Source organism: Tupaia chinensis, unplaced genomic scaffold (assembly GCF_000334495.1).
Source record: "Tupaia chinensis unplaced genomic scaffold, TupChi_1.0 Scaffold138683_1, whole genome shotgun sequence".
Taxonomy (NCBI): domain Eukaryota; kingdom Metazoa; phylum Chordata; class Mammalia; order Scandentia; family Tupaiidae; genus Tupaia; species Tupaia belangeri.
Window position 1 is genome coordinate 559,060 of NW_006198576.1, and position 19,143 is coordinate 578,202.

At 34.0% G+C, this 19,143-nt stretch overlaps 2 protein-coding genes across 2 annotated transcripts in view; both read left to right on the top strand.

The window, feature by feature from the left end:
- The first annotated feature begins 2,143 nt into the window (after positions 1-2,143).
- LOC106736346 (triadin-like) lies at positions 2,144-16,728 on the top strand. The gene is made up of 10 exons (XM_027765567.1): positions 2,144-2,201; positions 2,697-2,723; positions 3,167-3,196; positions 4,695-4,721; positions 5,113-5,160; positions 6,876-6,923; positions 8,394-8,411; positions 10,956-11,000; positions 13,825-13,845; positions 16,665-16,728. Exons 1-10 carry the CDS (start codon positions 2,144-2,146, stop codon positions 16,718-16,720), a joined length of 378 nt encoding a protein of 125 aa, XP_027621368.1. The 3' UTR covers positions 16,721-16,728.
- A 91-nt stretch (positions 16,729-16,819) lies between these two features.
- LOC114004580 (triadin-like) overlaps positions 16,820-19,143 on the top strand; it is a 30,217-nt gene continuing 27,893 nt past the window's right edge. The window contains exon 1 of the mRNA XM_027765568.1: positions 16,820-16,838. Coding sequence (XP_027621369.1) covers positions 16,820-16,838 — 19 coding nt within the window. The remainder of the gene's footprint in view (positions 16,839-19,143) is intronic.

Below are 19,143 nucleotides of genomic sequence, written 5' to 3' on the forward strand. Positions count from 1 at the left end.
TTTTTTTTTGCTATAGGGCGTGTGCGCTCGCCAGACAGACAGAGAGAGATAGAGAGACAGAAAGTGAGAAATTACCCCCCAGGAGAGATGGCCATGCCACAATCCCTTCTCCTCCATTCTCCTCTCGAGATCTTGGGCAAGCACACACAGGAGCCCAGCGTGAGTTTAAGCTGCCGGGTCTGGGCAATCCACTGTCCAGCAACATAGCCATTACGCTAACTGCTGGTCCCTCTTTTCCTCTTCTTATAAGGACAGGAATCATATTGGTTTGGGTCCAGATTAATAATCTCCATTTTATTATAACTGCAAAAATTTATTTCCAATATGGTTGCATTTACAAAATATTGGGTGTGTGGACTTCTACAACTAGTTCTGAAAGCCTGATCTCATAATTACACATCTTTGTGAAAATAGACAGCTATCCAGTGTTTATCACAACCTAGTCTTATGAATGAGTAGCACTCTCACTTTGACATGCAATTCTGTGTGTGTGTGTGTGTATGTGTGTGTGTGCTTCATGTTTTTAATGCATTTTTGTGCATTTTTTTAAAGAAGTTTTTGCTATAGGGTGTATGCGCTAGCCAGCCAGACAGAGAGAGACAGAGACACAGAAAGCGAGAAATCACTCCCCAAGGGGGGATGGCCACACCACAATCCTTTCTCCTCCATTCTCCTCTCAGGATCTTGGGCATGCACGCACACGCGCCCGGCATGAGTTTAAGCCTCCGGGTCCGGATGCGAACTGCGGTCAACTACCTACGTGGGAGTCCAGTGACATAGCCAATACACCAACTGTTGGTCCCTGTGCATGTTTCTTAGAGGATTATGTCAAGTGATTAATTTGATTCTTTCTTTTTCTTTTTTTTTGGAGAGTTTTTTGCTATAGGGCATGTGCACTCTCCAGAAAGACAGAGAGAGAGACAGAGAGACAAAAGGCAAGAAATCACTCCCCGCTCCCCCAACTGTGGGTGGCCGGGCCACATTCCCTTCTCCTCCATTCCCCTTTTGGGATCTTGGGAATGCATGCATATGTATATCTCATTAAAATAGGGTATGATATGTTTACTCTTCCCAGAAACAAAGTGATCAAGAATTGGAAAAAAAGAAAGGTATCCATATGATTGAATACGTCCATTGGTCTCAGCAAGTAGTAGGGGATAGGTGACCAGAGAGAACAGATAAATAAAATGGTGGGAATAAATACTAGGTTATAGTGAATTAATTATTAAATGGAAGTTGAAAAGTGCAATAGTATTGATAATTTTAATGGAAATGGAAACAATAGACCATGGAATATTACTCAGCCATAAGAAACAATAAGAATCATGGGACAAACAGATGGCACAATGGTCACATCACTGGACTTTCATGTAGTTGACTCCTCTTGTGAGAGGAGAGTGGAGGAGAAGTGATTGCAGTGTGGCTGTCACCCCTGTGGAATGATCTCACTTTCTGTCTCTCTTTCTCTGTCTCTCTGATGAGCACACATATCCTATAGCAAAAATCTCTCTCTCTCTTAAAAAAAGAAAGAAAGAAAGAACAAAAGAAAGAAAGAGAGAAAGAAAGAAACAATGAGACCCTATCATTTGATTCAAAATGGATATGGTGTGGTGGTTAAGGTGCTGGACTTCCACATGGCCAATCATGGTTTGAGTCCCAGACATAGTGGCTTGCTTTCTCACTCTCCCTCTCTCTCTCTCTCTCTCTGGTTAAATTGAATAATAATGATAAATAAATAAAATTAAATAAATACTTCTTACAAATCAATACATATAGAAGACTTAATGCTATGTGAAGAGAGCCAGATTTTTTTTTTTTTTTTTGGAGAGATTTTCACTATAGGGCGAGTGTGCTTGCCAGACAGACAGAGAGAGACAGAGAGACAGAAAGCGAGAAATCACCCCCCAGAGGGGATGGTCATGCCACAATCCCTTCTCTTCCATTCTCCTCTCAGGATCTTGGGCACGCACGGACACGCGACCAGCGTGAGTTTTAAGCCACCGGGTCCAGGATGCGAACCGCCGTCGACTACGTGGGAGTCCAGCGACATAGCCATTACGCTAACTGCTGGTTCCCATGAGCCAGATTTTTAAAAATATATCCCCATCCAATATATGATGACTGTCTACACTCTATGGCAGAGATGGAGAGATCCAAAGATAAAGTAGTGGAGATTATACCAGAGACTGTAAACGACGGAAGTAGGTGGTAGAGTGTGGGTGGTAGAGAGAGAGTGGGTGCGGCAAAGGGAAGAAACATTTAACAGACAAAGAAAAGTGAAGTTCTCTCTTAAAAAAACCTTCTGTAACTTTTGCTCTATAAAAATTAAAAGAAAGTAGTCTTAGTTTTTTCATATTGGATAATAAACGGTTTCAACCATTTTCTCAAAGTAAAATGTCTGTGTTCTTTCTTAATATTAGGTGAAAGAAAGTATCTCACAAGAGTTTGTGAGCAAATTATTTTTAATAGTCCAATAAAGTTAAACTACGAGTTTATTTAAAATGTTTTTTCATTTAGTAACTTGGCCATTGATATGAAATTACGTATACTAAAAAATGTCAGTAAAGGAGGATAGTGGGGTCTATATGGTTGATTTTGATTATCAAATATATGACCATCTATCATATTCAATAGTGTAAATTTAATAAGAATAGTATACTCAACTCAGTCTTTAACAATTTTAAAATTTTTTCCAGGCAAAGAAGCCAAGCCTAAACCTCCACGTATGTCATATGCATGGCAAATAAATAAATAAATAAATCTAATCTTAAATGCATGCTTTTATATATCCTCTGATTCCACATTGAATATTTTTCTAAAAGTCAAAAGTTTAAACATTTTGTGTAGACCATATGCCTATTATTCTATTTCTTGGAAAATACTGAAAATTTCCTTCCTCCTTGACTGAAGGCACAAACTAACAATATCTTTTCTTATATCGTTATTAAAAATTTTAGCTTGCACTTTAATTTTTTTCTCAAAACAATTATTTTTGTGAATGAGAGTGAGAAACCTTTACTTGTCTGTTTGCATTAATTTTCCATAGTCATAGAAAAAGGAAATTAATATAGTGATTAAAAAACAATGAATAATATATAAAAGAAATATGCATGATTACTGAAAATATCTTTATATAATCCTTATTAATATTTATCTATGTGTTTAGAACCACAAGTAAAAAAAGGGGAGAAGCCAGGTATGTATATTTTATGTAGAGTGTCATAATTTGTATTCTATATTCATAACAAATAGTATAATATCTATTTGTAAATGTTATGTCTAGTACAAATATTATACTAAATTTTATCTACAGGTTTGAAAAATAAAACAAACAAATATACATTTATGTATTCTATGTGTTCCTAGGGGGGAAAAATACACACATTCACATAGGTAAATTCTGAGAAATTTACGGGGTTCCAAAGAAAAAATTGACTGAGTTTCCTCCTACAAAACCAACTTTTCCCGATTCCTGATTATTATGCTTGTTAATTCCAGGATACAATGAGTCAGAAGAATGTGTTTTAGGGCTGCAGTAGGTAGCAGATTTTTCTTTTCCCCTAAAGAGCACTCAGCAATCTGATTCTGAAAACAGTTAAAAATGTTGGTCCATGTTTACTCACTGTGTTAGTGGTAGAGGGCTGCTATAATAAAATACTACAAACCGGTGGATGAAAACAACAGAAACTTAGTCTCAGACAGTCTTGAAAAGTAGATGTCCCAAATCAAGGAGCTGGGAGAGCAGGGCTCTCTCAGATCTGTAGAGGAGAATCCTTCCATGCCTCTTTTAGGTTCTGATCTTTGCCAGCAATCCGGGTGTTCCTTGGTTTGTAGATTCATCCCTCCAATCTTTGCTTTTATCACCATTTAACTGTTTTCTCCCTAGTGTGTGCACACACACGTGCCTGGTGTGATTTTCAAGCTGCTGAGTTCAGAACTGAACCATACTCAACAATGTGGGACCCATATTTAACATCGATAAAAATAGTTCAATAGCTCAAGCCCCCAAAATAAGTTGTCTTTCCCCAAATTTTCAAGTTAATGTATCTCACAGCTAGGATTCTGCCCCATTTCCGATTTGCTTCAGACCCTTAGTGCTCTTACGAAAAGATTGTCTCAAACTAATGCTATAGTTTTATTAAGAGCTAACATTGACCTAAAAGCAGGTTGACCTTTCCAAGTTTACTGTGCTAAGTAGTGTCTAAATCCCAATTCTGATAGCAACTAGCTCTTAACCTAAGGCAAATTCATAAACACCCTCCAGCTCCATGCAAGCTATTTCTTTATAATAAAAAATTAAATTGCAAGATTCTTCCAAATACAAAAACTCAGTAATCCAAATCTAGACATACATATAGTACTACCTCACCATTTTAATTTTCTCCAAAATTTGCCTGACCACTTGACTCTAGTTGTTTTTGTAAGTAATATATTTGTAATGTAACAGGGCTCATCAATTACTATCTAATTATTTATTTTCTTGATTATATTAACTTGCTGCGAGTTAGTATGTTTTACCAGATATACACAAGTTTTATGTTTCCCTTTTTTTTAAACAGAAGCCCAATGCCATTGAAAGTTAGTTAGGATTAGAATCATTTAAAACTTACATTTGTTTTTGTTAAATGCTACATTTTTGCAGGTAATTTAACAATTTTTATTTTTTTAACGAAAATATATGTTTTCTTTTTAAGCTTCACCTGAAAAGGCACAAATACACAGTATGTATATTAATTTTATCTATAACACTTACATAAAATTTTTATAAGTAGTTTTGAAATAGTTTCTGTTTTGATATATTCTCTTATATTTATGATTTATTACAGACTATGTTTGGGAAATTTTAGTTTCTTAAATGTAAATAAAAATTCTTGGTATTTTTTTTCTCAGAAACCAGAGCCTTTTGTATAAATTTTTCACATAAACAAACATGAAATAAAACATTTAGGAATATTTCTTTCTCCATGGACACATTTGTCTAAGTCTATTATAATAGGTATTTTTCATTTGTCAAATCATAGACCTAACTCACAGAGAGTATTCATCCTATGTTAATTTATAAAGTTTCTAAATACTTGAAAAAAAAATTTTTTTTTCTTTTCTTTTTTTTAGAAGAAGACATAGTGAAAGCTGAAAAGACTATTTCTCATGGTAAACCAGGTATTTTCCAGGTGGTATTTGTAGTATCAAATTATCTCGCAAATCCTAGTTTTAGGTGAAAAAAAGAGTTTAGAAGGCAAATCTAAAATTAAGTCATCATTTTCTAGAACATCTTCAATTTTAGCCATCTTCCCAATATCTCTTGTACCTAGAACTTGACTAGTCAGATGTAACTCGTAGACACTAGTTATCACTTCCTATCTGAGAATCAGCTTAGCACGTGAAACACTTGCCATGACTCAGATAAACAGGCTTTATATTTTGCTTTTTGTTCTGTTTTGGGCAAGACAGTCTTAGAAAACTTATAATACAGATCAGCTCGTTCAAATGTGGTCATTTTAGACTCTCCGAATCCCAAGATTGCTGAAGAAATCAGCATTTCTCTTTGCCTCTTTCTGTATTTATTCTCCTTATGCTTGTTTCCGTTTTTTCTTTTGGTCTTGAATTTTGGAGAAAGTAGAGATGAACTAATGTATTCTGCCTGTAAAAAAGGGATACAGAATGAGAAACTTTAGGTTTTTATTCAAGGTACTTAAATACTAATTTAAATTTGAGGCTATTGAAGCTTCGGTTAGTCTGTAGAATATCATCCCTCATCCCAGGCTGAAGTTTTCACCCATTGTTGTGACTATTGATTAGGCCAGAATCTCTGAAAAGTTAAAAACATATTTTCTAAAAACCAATCTCAAGAAACATTTTGGTTATATTTCTAAAATTGTAATTCAGAAAATTATATAGAATGGATTTGAGTAGCCTTGATCGATTTACCTATGGTTTAAATAATAGGGGTCGCCAATAACAGAAAGTATAGAAATCAAGAAAGCAGGACTGGAGTGTGGGGAGTTGAAAATAGTTGTCTGTACTGACACAAGCAAAACCTTAGAAACAATTTTTAAAACCCCAATTAAGTCAACAATGAAACTGTTATTTTCTTGTGTCTCAAATGTTAGCCATTTTACAGTGAAATACAGAGTGAGAAGTCAGCTGAGCTTGGTTCAAATGCAGTTTTCTAGCCGTAACTCTTCCTTGAGTTATAATCCCCATGTTTTTTACATTCTGTTACCCAGTGGAACTTTCTAAGTAGAATATTTGACTAGCTATTTCACTTCCAAGGCTGAATACTTGAAAAATTTAATTTTATATAGAATCATGGTAATAATCTCATAGACTTAAATCTCTTTGATGACCATAAAGGACAGAGGACATCCCATAAATGCACCACATTTGTTTTACCCCAGTTTCAGACCATAAAAAATCTGAGTTCCTTGGCTAATCCTGCATTCATAGGGAAGTGTCTGCACACACACAAAACTTAGAATTGCTTCTTTTTATTCCAATTAAATAATGAAAATGGTATATATACATAAATATACATATACACACAAATATATATTTACAGCAGCATTGCGCAGATCACAGTGAAATACAGTGAAGGCAAATGATAGGGTTTTTACCCACAGGTTAGGGAATAATTTAAATTAGGAAAGCTATGGGGTGAGACAGCTATACAGGATATCTCAGATGAATTTTCCTTGTGTTTCCATCCAATTTGAATATGACATAGTATTTGCCATTTTACAGGGGAAATAAGCTTTCCTTGGCCTTATTGTTATTTTGAAATAAATATAAAATAGCCAGGTTGAAGCATATATGTCACCATTTTATATTGATGCATTCAAAATTTCTACTTGTGTTAACATTTCTTCCTATCACAGAAGAGAAAGTCCTCAAGCAGGTAAAAACTGTCACAATAGAAAAAACAGGTAAATAAGATATTTTATATTTTGCTTTTGTGTATTAATTTTATGTTTTGTGGTTAGGTACACACATCTTGTCCAAAGTATGTAGACTTTTGGTGCCATAAATTATAAGATTATTAATTCTGCAATTTATAAAGATACACTCAAAATTATTTATTAAAAATAACAAAAGCTAGAGAGATATACTTTATTTATTATGAAGTGTGATTGACTTAAATTTACATGTGAAATTTTTGGTTTATAGTTATCTATGTAATGTATTTATTACCATGTACTCTTATGTATTTCATTAATTTTCAAATCACATTTTCTCGAATCTGAAAGTCACAGAGAACTGAAAATTTTTGCTGTTTATAAATCAGCTGGAATAATTTTCTTTCTCAGGATCTTCATTAAGAGTTATATATATGGATAACTTTTTAAGACTGCCTTAAAGAAAAATCAACAGACCATACAGTATTAAAATCAGCCTATATTTGAACAGGTCCATGACCTAGTGGTTAATGGAATAGATTTCACATATCTGACCACAGTCAAAATCTTGCCCCAGTAGCTTGGAAAAAAAAACATACTGTGTGCATGCAGATTCATGCCCCCAAACTCCTGACAAGATGGAGAAATGGAGTCAGGATTGTGGCATGACCATTGTAGAGTGCTTTCTCCTCTCACTCTCTCTGTCTCTCTGTCTTTCTCTGGCCATCAAATGCACCCTCTAGTCCTTTAAAAATGATCAATCTATCCCTTATTACTCCATGTGAGAAAAAAATTAAGATCGCACACATCCTTGCAATTCTGGAGTCTTTCCTATATGTAGAAAACAGCTACTGAGTTCAATTTAATTGACATCTTTCATACTGACTCCATCTTGATTCCAAGACGGAAACCCTACTGCCTTATCTCTTACTAATAATTATTCTAAAAGAAAAGGTCTGTGAAGTAATTTTTTTCTCCTTTAACCGATATAATCAGGTAATTAAGATTTAAATACAGTTTCTTGGAGGAAAGTATAATAGAGCTCAGTAGAGAACTAATTATTTATTTAAATGGCCAGATTATTGCTTCTTAAGAAACTCATGAGGCCATGTTCACATTATCTCTCATATGACCATTGTGCTCTCTTCCTACCATTGCCCAATTTCCTTAGAAAAAAAATCCCTCTAATTTGTACCCTAAGTTGCTTTTAATGACTTCCTAATGATCTCCAGTTAAAGAATGAGGATTATGAAAAAAACTAGCTCGATGTATTTGTGTCCAACATATTTAGATTGCTTCTAATTTTATGTGCATCAAGTTTTTCACTAAGCTGTTTCATTAATGTATTTGCTGACAGTGAAATAGTGCTCAGAGGAAATAAGTTAAGCTTAACCTAAGGGAAGAATATAAAACGTGGGAAGATTCAATGTAAATTCTGAAAAGTTATTTTTTCATGGTTTGTGCTCATCTGTACCATCTACTTCCCTCTGTTCTCCACAGTCAAGCCCAAACCAGAAAGTAAGACATAAAAAGAGTAAAACCTGAGAATTGTTGCTTAAATGTTTCAATTATAACAATTAGCTTATGTTTTTAATTGCTGTTTTTTAGTGTTGCCTATGGCTAATTACCTGTGTTAGTGAAAAATTAATGTTATTGCTGTGGCTTTGATTTAACACCGTGTCTTTCAATACTAATTAATGATTCATTCTAACTCTGTAGAAGAAGTATCTGGATGTTGTATCACTGTTATTAATATTAAGCAAGTCCACATAAGCTAAAAACTACTATTAGTAAGAAGTTAGGTCAATAACCTTTCAAACATACAGAATGAGTGATGAAAGAAAATTAAACGATACACAGTTGTCAGTGTTACGAACTAATTTCCTTTCTTTAAGCTGCATTAATTATGCCATAGATAGACTGTGACATTTAGAAATCCATAAAATTGTAATCACTTTGCCATTTGTCTATTAAAATCATGAAATTTCCTCATGATGATGGACTTAAGATTCTGCATTTTACTATACATGTGTGACACAGAGATTATGAGGGCAGGAGTTTGAAGGTGACTATTGGGCTAAATAAAGCATAAACATTTGCCCATTGTCATATAGGTTGTAAAAGCATCCATCAATGTGTCAAAATTGTGATACAAATCTTTGAATGATCTACGTTTGTGAAGTACAAGCTTAGATTAAGGTTTGAGTGTTTGTTGGTCAAATTCTGGCTTCTGTAAGACAAATAGTACAAAGGTCAATGATACATGTGGGAGACCATTTAGGAGGTCATATAAATAGTTTAAGAAATACAATGCCATGTGTATGGAGCCTAGTTAAAGCATACTCATTTCATAGAAACTGTGATATATATTTGAATACATATTTATATTATTATTACTTTTATTATTTCTTTGTGGTGCTGTTAAGATAATTTAATAGATGGAGCCAGCAGGTGTTGGGATGATTAAGGTGCGGGATTCCCACATGGTCAAATATGGTTTGAGCCCCAGATCTGGCAGCTTGAAAATCACTCTGGTCATGTTTGCATGCATGCCCCAAATTCCAGGAAAAGAATAGAGAAGTGATTGTGATGTGGTCATCCCCCCCTGCCCCCCCCGGAATGTGATCTCTCACTTCTCTCTCTGGCATGTGTTCTATGGGGGGAAAAAAAAAGGAAAGAAAGAAAGAAATATCTATATCTGCATCTATATCTATCGCTATATGTCTATATATTTAATAGCTTGACTACTATTGAACTTTGTTATTTTGCATGTTTATTTAATATTAACATTTATGGAAACTCGGTTAATGCAAGTTTATTCTTGAATGCTGTCAATCCCCGATATACACATATCTAGTAAGCCTAAAGTCATTAGAAAACCCACAATTTCACACCTTTTTCACTACTGGTGTATGATATTGGGGGAAAAGCAGCAGTAGTCTTAGAGCATCTCCAGGTTCAGAAGTGAGGAAAAGAAAAGCCAGGCAAACATCAAGAACAGCTCAGAGGAACTAACACCAGAGGTCATGAGGAAGACCTAACACTAGGTCTGCTCCAGTAATCTGCTCAATTTACAAATATCCTCAGTTTCATTCATGATATCCCTCCCTACATGGCTTCATTAAAGTTCATTTATCTATTTCTTTAGTGAGAGAGAAAGAGAAAGTTATCCCCAAAATGGTCCTCAGGCCATGATTCACCTCCCCCTCCCCCCGTCTCAGCCCACATCACAAGGATGTGCATACACACCCAGCATGTCCAGAGAAGCCTCAGGACAAAGACCTGAGACGTTCCCATGTGAGTCCAGCATCACAGAACAGTGTCACCACATAGCTTAATTTTATTTTTTTCCTTTATTCATCGTAGCTTGATTTTAAATTTAATTTTTATTAAAGAAATCTCTTTAAAAATTTTAAATACGTTTTCAGAGAGCTTGAGTGGGAAGCCAATTGCTTCTAAATTGTGATTTCATTCCTCATGTCCTAGGATTAGTTAAGATTCCGTTCTGAGAATTCCAGTTGGACCTGTAAAAGGAGGGTCGTACAGGACCATAAAAATACAAAATGTGGCACTCTCTGGCATAGAATGAATATAGGTTAATTTTTTAATAGCAAACTGATATCCAGCACTAAATTGCTCCTGACCTGACAAGAAGGGAACTAGGAGTCCTAGAGACAAAAAGAGGAGTTGGTGAAATTTTTAAGTCAAATATCACCTACTTTTAAATAGCCCCAAGGACTCAATCCAAAGAAAGAAGAAATCTTCTTATTCTCCTTTTCAGCATATCCATATTCTTATGTATAGACTGCACGACCCCAGCCTAGTCAGAACTCTAGTACTCTCTTTCAGCTAAAAAGGAGAAAGCCTTTTGTCCTAAGCTAACCTTGTTTATAATGTGTTTCCATACCAACATGCCTTTTGTGTTACAAGTTACATGAAAATGAGTTTGGGGACGTGTCTGACATGTAAACTGAGTGTTGTCTGCAAATACATAAATTTAAAAAAATGCTTGATGCACAAAGTACTCACAGATTGGTAATAAGTTTTCATTCCTCTTTCTAGAAAAAGCTGAACATCAAGAAAAAGAACTTCCCTCTGTAAAAGCAGGTATTTTTGCCTTTGGGGTTTACATTCTATCTAAAGTCACAATTTTTATTAAATTAAAAATTAAAGCAACACATACAAGTGTTTTTCATTTTTTTTCCCTGGTTCTGTTTAGTCTTGTGGGTTTTTTCAGTATAATATAATTCATCTGATTTAAAAACTGGTATTATTTGACTGAACATGCTACCATAATATAAAAACATTAAATTAGATTTGTATTTATAATTCACAAGGTCCTTCCTGAATATTCAGAATTCAGAATTCCATTGTTTTTAAATATTAACATAATTTATCATACTGATGGAGTTCATTTATTGTTGATAGGTTTTATTTATTTATTTAGTTAGTTATGAAAGATTCTTGCATGTGCTTTCACTGGAGAGACAGAGAGAGACGGATGCAGAAAGGAAGAAATCACCCTCCTCAGGGGAGATGGCTACGCTGCAATCTGTTCTCCATTCTCCTTTTGAAACTTTGGGCATGCACACACACTCACTGCCAGTTTTAAACCGCCAGGCCCAGGACTTGAACCATGGTAAACTACTTGTGAGTGCAGGGATGTAACCATTACGCCACATGCTAGTCCCTACTGTTGATAGTTTTTAAATAGCCTTTCAAATTATTCATAATAAATTCCCTTAATTGTGAATTTCACATTGATATATTTTCTTTAAAAAGGTTTTATCTATCTATTTTCCTATTTTACCTGTTCCCGTTTCAAAAATATACAATAATATTCACTAGGTAATTACTGCTATTTTTTAAACTTGTGCTTTCAACAGTTTATAGATGGGTATTTTTTAAAGTTCATGGGAAAATGTATGTATTTGTTTTGATGCAAAATTTTAAAACATCTATGCTTAGTTATTTCCTAATAACCACTTTTAATAAATGTTTTGAAGACTCTGAATACAGATACATACGTTTATGTATCCTCCTTTTCTTTGTCTTACATAAATCATGACATAGTATAAATAATTCTGTTCTTACATATTTCTATTTAAGAACATATCTTGAAGATTTTTTCATATCTGTACATTAAAAGTTTTGTTATTAATTATATTCCATTTTATAATTGTACAGTTTACTTATATAAATATATAAATACTTTATATAAATAAATATGTACTTTATATAAATATATCTTATTATCTAGACATGTTATCTGTGGAGTACAATTCTTTTAAGTAGACTGTTTTATGGAAAAGGCATATTCAATGTATTTTTCAATAAATATTCCTTATTGTTCTCTGTAAAATTATATGAATTAATTTTCTCACTGTTAATATGTTAGTTTAGCTAATTATGAATGTTTCAAATTGTATACAATCATAGCCAAATATTGCCTACTTTTTTATAATAATGACAATCTTAGGTGTAAGACTGCAAAATTAATATTTTTAATGAATAATTTAAGAGGACTATATATTGCTGAAAAACAGAACATGTTCCTATAATACAAATCTTCACTTACCACCTATTTATTCTTTCTGAGATTGTATAATGAATTCTTCACTCAAAATAATGAATTGGAGAGTTTAAGTTGTTAACATTAATTAATTTATATTCTGAAAAGGTAGTGACAGAATTTGCAATTTTGTGCCATTCAGAAAAAGAAAATTTATATTATTGTGATTTATATCACATTAAATTAAATATATGTTTTTATAAGGATAAAAAGATCAAAAGATCCTGGGGCCAGCAGGTAATATGGTGTTTAAAAGGACTGGATTCCTACATGGTCAACCACAGTTTGAATCCTGGACCTGGCAGCTTGCTTTCTCACTTTCCCTTTATCTCTCACTGTCTCTCTCTGGTCAAATTAAAAAATAACAACAACAAGTGGAATTAAATAAATAAACAATAATTTTTAAAAAAGAAATCAAGAGAGCCTCAAGCTTTACAAGTGTTCTATGAAGAACACACTGAATAATTTACTTAAAAATTATACAAAAATATGTCTCTATAACGCATCTTAATATGGTTAACCCCTTTCTTAGTCTGCTATTGCATTGCTAACAGAAATACCTGACACTGGTAAATTATAATGAAACAGAAGTTTATTGACTCACATTTCTGGTAGCTGCAAAGTCTGAAGTTATCAGAAAATAGTGGAATACATAATTTTTGAGCCAAGTAGTGTGTAGTCTCTACGCATGAAGCCTCTGTCTGCCTATTTTTTCTTATGTACACACTAGAACTTAGGACCAGCATGTGGTGTGATGGTTATGTCGCTGGACTTTCATGTAGTTGACCGTGGTTTGAATTTTGGACCTGGTGGCTTAAAACTCATGCCAGATACATATACATGCATGCCAAGATCCTGAGAGGAGAATGAAGGAGAAGGGATTGCAGTGTGGCCATTCCCCCAGGGAGAGATTTCTTGCTTTTTCTCTTTATCTCTCCGGCGAGTATGCACCCTATAGCAAAATTATCTTTAAAAAAAAAAAAAAAAAAAAAAAAAAAAAAACCAATCAAAAAACCTCCAACTATTATTATTTTAAAAAAAAAAAAAAAAAAAAAAAAAAAACTCAATCCAGAGAGCTCCTACTCATGGTGGGACATCATGAAGGGATTAAGTTTTCACTTGACACCTTTACAATACAACTAAAGTTTTGGAGAGACATCCAATCACTATCCACTAAGAACAAATTATAAAACATAAACCTTAGGGGACAAACAATTATCTGAACTCTAACAGCCTTATTTCTAGCTTGGCTAGAGAAAGAGAAGGAAAAAAAAAAAAAAAAAAACAGAAACAGGGCTAATACTTTCCCTATAAACAGAAAATTGTCACTCATTTTCTTTTCTTTGTTTTCCTTCTTAGACAAACAAAAAACAATTTCAAGTAAGTGTATCATTTTAAAATTTAGAGACTGCCATTTCATAGTTTAAATTTTATTTCTTTGAATTATAAATGCAGTAAAAAACTGTGGTATATTTATTGAAGTAATAACTAGTATGCTGTTACCAGTATAAGTAACCCTGGCTGACAAAAATTGTATGCATTCCACTCACTAATTTTAAACATACACTGTTTCAGTATATGTGAAGAAATGCTTAAAATGTTTGTTGTCATATCTATGTAATTAACCATTATAACTAATACTTGCATAAAAAAAGTAGACTTTTTCTTTTTTATCTGCTTTTGTTTGTTAGGATATATTGAGTAAACACAACATGAAGATCCTTTGATGATCAATATGTGCTTTAAGAAAAATTCAGAGCACATGGTAGTTGTTCTAAATTATTTAATGTTAAATATTAGCTTTTTATTTTCTTATTTTTTCCAAGTCTCAAGGTAAGGTCTTTTTAGCAATTTAGAATCATTGCTTTATTTGACATTTTAAACAATGATAAAAATGTATTGTTTATTTAATATCATTGAAATGCATCTCAGACTTTACCCTGGGATAAAAATAGGTGCATTTAAATTGAGAGTGGATCTAGAAGTTGTATCCAAAGTTTTTAAATGCTGAGGACTAATCTAGTTACTTAACAGCATTATGACAGAGTTCAATTTTGTTCTGAATGGATTCAATGCCAATCTTAGAACAGTAAATATTACCTTTGGGTTGTAGACAATTGTTTGCATATTTAGTTTATAACATTATTACAAGTGTGATGAGTATTATGAAAATTAAGGGTTGAGAGTCAAAACTGGAATGCTAATGTGAAATGTTACCATAAAATCATTCAGAAATACTATTGTGTTTATGAAACATTATTTATTCTCCATCTTCATTATTTTAAAATATTTTAATAAATATTTCTTGAATGTTAGAAATCATTTTCAAAAGTTATGTAAGGCTATTAACAAAAGGTATCAGTCTTATAAAAAAAAAAGGTTGATATTTTAAGACTGATATCTAAAAAAAAAAATGTGTATTTCTCTTTTTTAAAATTTATTTATTCAGGGCCGGCACAGGGCGTGGTGGTTAAGGGCACTGTACCATTGTACTCCCACATGGCTGATGGCAGTTTAAATTCCAAACCTGGTGGCTTGGTTTCCCACTTTCCCCCACCCTCTCTCTCTCTCATTCTGTCCCTCTCTGGTCAAATTAAAATAAATATATAAATCAATAAATATAAAGTTAAATAAAATAGTTTTTAAAAAGTTTATTTATTTGTTTGGAGAGAGGCACCTCCAACGGCATGTTCATCCTTTGTTCACTTTGCTCTAATGAGTCAGTGGTGCATTTATCCCCATGCTATCATTGTGAGAAACACCTTTTAAGACTGCATTAGAGGGGCAACCAAGTGGTGTAGTTATGTAGGCTCTAAACTCTCATTTGGCCCACCATGGTTCAAGTGCTGGACTCTGTGGTTTGAAGGTCATACAGGGTATGTGTGTGTGTATGCCCAGAATTCCAAGAAGAGAACAGAGGAGAAGGGATTGCAGTGTGGCCATTCTCCCTTGGAGCTGAATTCTCACTTCCTGTTTTTCTGTCTCTCTGGTCAGCACATGTGTCCTATAGCAAAAATGTCTAACAAGTAAATAAATAGCATTAAATACCTCTTCAAATGAAGAATTAACACATATACCCACCTAGGCAGGTGGTTCCAAGGCACAAATCCAGGACTTTTCCCATGTGGATCCAGCTGCATTAACTCTGTGCCGTTATCTGGCCCCAAACTTTCTTTCTTTCTTTCTTCTTTTTTTTTTTTTTTTTGAGGCAAACTTTCTCTTAAGCAAAGTATGAAGTATGTTTTCTAGAAATACTCACTTGAACTGGTTTGTGGGGGAAAGATTTCAAAAAAAAATCAAGTTATATATAAATATTTTATTAGTCTGTACATTTATTGAAGAAGTAAAAAGAGAGGCTGTCTCTGCATTATAATGGGTTAGGTTAAGACAGATACTATTACTTGTTTGACTCATTTTTTACTGCAGTCACCACGTATTAAGTTTGTTTCTGTTACAGTCTTCAACTTCATCTCACAACCCCATTCAACTACTCTTGGTACAGCAACTTATACATTAAATTGCTTTAATCAATATTCAATAAATTAACACATGTATCTGTGAAGATCAAACTAAAAATGTATGCAACAAAGCTTTATAATTTTAATTATACCGTCCAAAAGACTCAGATTAATTCTACCATATTTGAACAGAGAGTTTTAGATTAGGCTGTAGAGTGGTTTATTTTATTTATTTATTTATTTTTATTTTTTTATTTTTTTGAGAGGTCTTCACTATAGGGCACGTGCGCTCACCAGACAGAGAGAGACAGAGAGAGACAGAGAGACAGAAAGCGAGAAATCACCCTCCAGGGGGGATGGCCACGCTGCAATCCTTTCTCCTCCATTCTCCTCTTGGGATCTTGGGCACGCACGCACACGCGCCTGGCGTGAGTTTTTTAAGCCACCGGGTCCCCGGGACACGAACCACAGTCGACTACGTGAGAGTCCAGTGACATAGCCATTACGCTAACTGCCGGTCCCTAGAGTGGTTTATTTTGAACATAGATGTCTAGTTAGTTTTCAGAAATATTAATGATCACTACATGTCTTTCCTACTTTGTGTGTCTATTGTCATCACTACCAGGATTAAATTTTTAAAAATCTGAAGATAAGTTCAATTGTCTGCTTTTGAAATATTTAAAATATTTTTTTAATTCTTTTGTATTCTTTTTCTTGTATTATATCCCTTAACTCCTAAAGAACGAGCATCAGAAGACACAGAATCAGGTAAATATTTATTTCCACAGAAGTGGTAACATAACTCTGTGGAAGCAGTAAGTTTGATTAACTGTGCAACATTTATGAACTCTCTTTTCTGCTTAAATTCCCAGTTCTCTTATCTACAGAAGAGCATAATGACTTCCCAAAAGGCTTGTTAGGAGAACTAAATGAAATACCTGTCACATTCTCACCATATACTTGGTTATTTCTTGTCAAAATTTGGTTCCCTTCTTATTCATGTCTGAAAAACCTAGTTGAAGGAAATTATCAGCTCATCAAGACTGTTTTGAAAACTGTGTCCAAGTTTTGCTTGCAGATATTATGTAACCCTGTTATTGTTTTCATTCATTAGTATATTTATTGAACATCCAATGCACCAAATTCTTATTTTTTAAAGATAACAATTAAAAATGTGGATTTTTTCTATTTCTAGTTTAAACATTAAAATAAATACATGCTTTGCAGTACATTCTTTTTAAAACATGTTTTTTAAAAAGGGGGGGCAAAAAGAAAGAAAAAAGAAAAAGCAGGGGACTTTTGTTATACAGGTGAGTGAATGTAAACAGAACTACCAAGCAAGGCCAAAAATACTCTCACACATGAGAGGGAGACTCCCCTCACCTTTTGAAATGGTGGAGCTCTGACACCCATCCAGTCATGGTGTTCAGTCTTATCTTTAGCTATTTACTCAAAGATTAAGAAAACTGTGTATTTAAAGACAATGATTTCTTGTTTTTTTCCTCTTAGAAAAGAAGAGAATTGAAAAATCTGAAAAGGAAGGTAAAGGTAAAGAGGACATTTAAAGATATGCACATCAAATTATCACTAGAAACATAGGAATAAAAATAATTAAGGGGCCAACTGGTGACTTGGTGATTAAGGTGACTGGATCCCACATAACCAGCTGTTGATTTGAATCTCAACTTGGTGGCTTAAAAAACTCAACAGGTGCCAGTGGGTGTGCCCTAAATCTCAGAAGGAGGAGAGATGAAGGAGAAGGGACTGTGGCATAACCATCTGCTATGGGGAAGTGCTTTCTCACTTTCTCCGTCTGTCTCCAGGGAGCACACAAGCCCTCTAGCAAAATTTTTTAAATTATGTAATTATACAAATTATGAGACTTAAGAGCAATATATGAAATTGTGGATACTGATTTATAGCACATATCAGAATTGTTCATTGCAGTTGAAGCACACAGAATGTGTGGGTATCTTATTTTGAAATGTCTAAAAGGGGGATGAGTGGATGGCATAATGGTTATGTCGCTGGACTCCCACATGGTCAACCACCTTTAAGTCCTAGACTTAATGGTTTAAACCTCATGCTGGGCATGTGTGCATGTGTGCCCAAGATCCCAGGAGGAGAATGGAGGAGAAGGGATTGCAGCATGGCTCTCTACCCTGGAGGGTGATTTCTGTCTTTCTGCCTCTCTATCTCTGTCTCTCTCTCTCACTCTGGTGAGTGCATGCAACCTAAAGCAAAATCTCTTAAAAAAGAAAAAAAGAAAGAAATATGTAAAGGGAGTAGAAATTTACATCCCAAAGCATACTCACCCTACTATTGTTCTTTTAACAACTAGAAATTCTTTTCATATTCCTGAATTATGAACATTGACTACAGAAAATTTGACCTCAAATTTTAAGAATACTTATTAAGAAATATATTACTCTAAATTATCATGTCTTCTCTGCAGAAAAAGCAGAAATAAAGCACCTTAAAGAAGAAACAGGTAGTTTTTTAAAAGAATAAAAAAGCAGAGGCCAGCAGGTGGCATAAGGGTTAAGGCTCTAGATTCCCATATGTCCAACTGTGGTTTGAGACCCAGACCCGGCAACTTAAATATCATGCCAGGCACATGTGTGCATATGCCCAAAATCCCAAGAGGAGACTAGAGGAGAAAGGACTGTGGTATGTCCATCCCCCCCAAAGGGTGATTTCTCACTTTGCCTCTCACTGTCTCTGTCTCTCTCTAGAGAGTGCATGTGCCCTATAACAATAAGCTTAAAAAAATAAAAAGCATACTGTAAAGCCCTGAAGACAATTGAGTCAAGATGTAATTGTATGACTTGTAAATAAATAATTTATATAATAAATGCTAATCTGATTTTTAAAAAGAAAGTTGTAATTGGTGGTATGCAGTAATGATGAGTAGATTATCACTAGATAATCAAAGGATCAATAGATTATCAATTCATGGCCAATCCATTGAATAAGCGTCATGTGTTGTGTCCTTGATGAACAAGTTAGAAACTTGTTTGACTAGAAACTAGTCAAAATGTTGCATCTTCCCCTCACATTGATTTATTTATTTAGCAAACTTCTCCATCTAATACAAGCACTGCTTTCAATATAATTAACTATGAAACTTCCAAAGCCCTTAATTATCAAAGAAATATTCTACTGAATCAGGAGGAACATATTTTTAGGTATATAGAACAATTGTAATTAACTTAGAAAC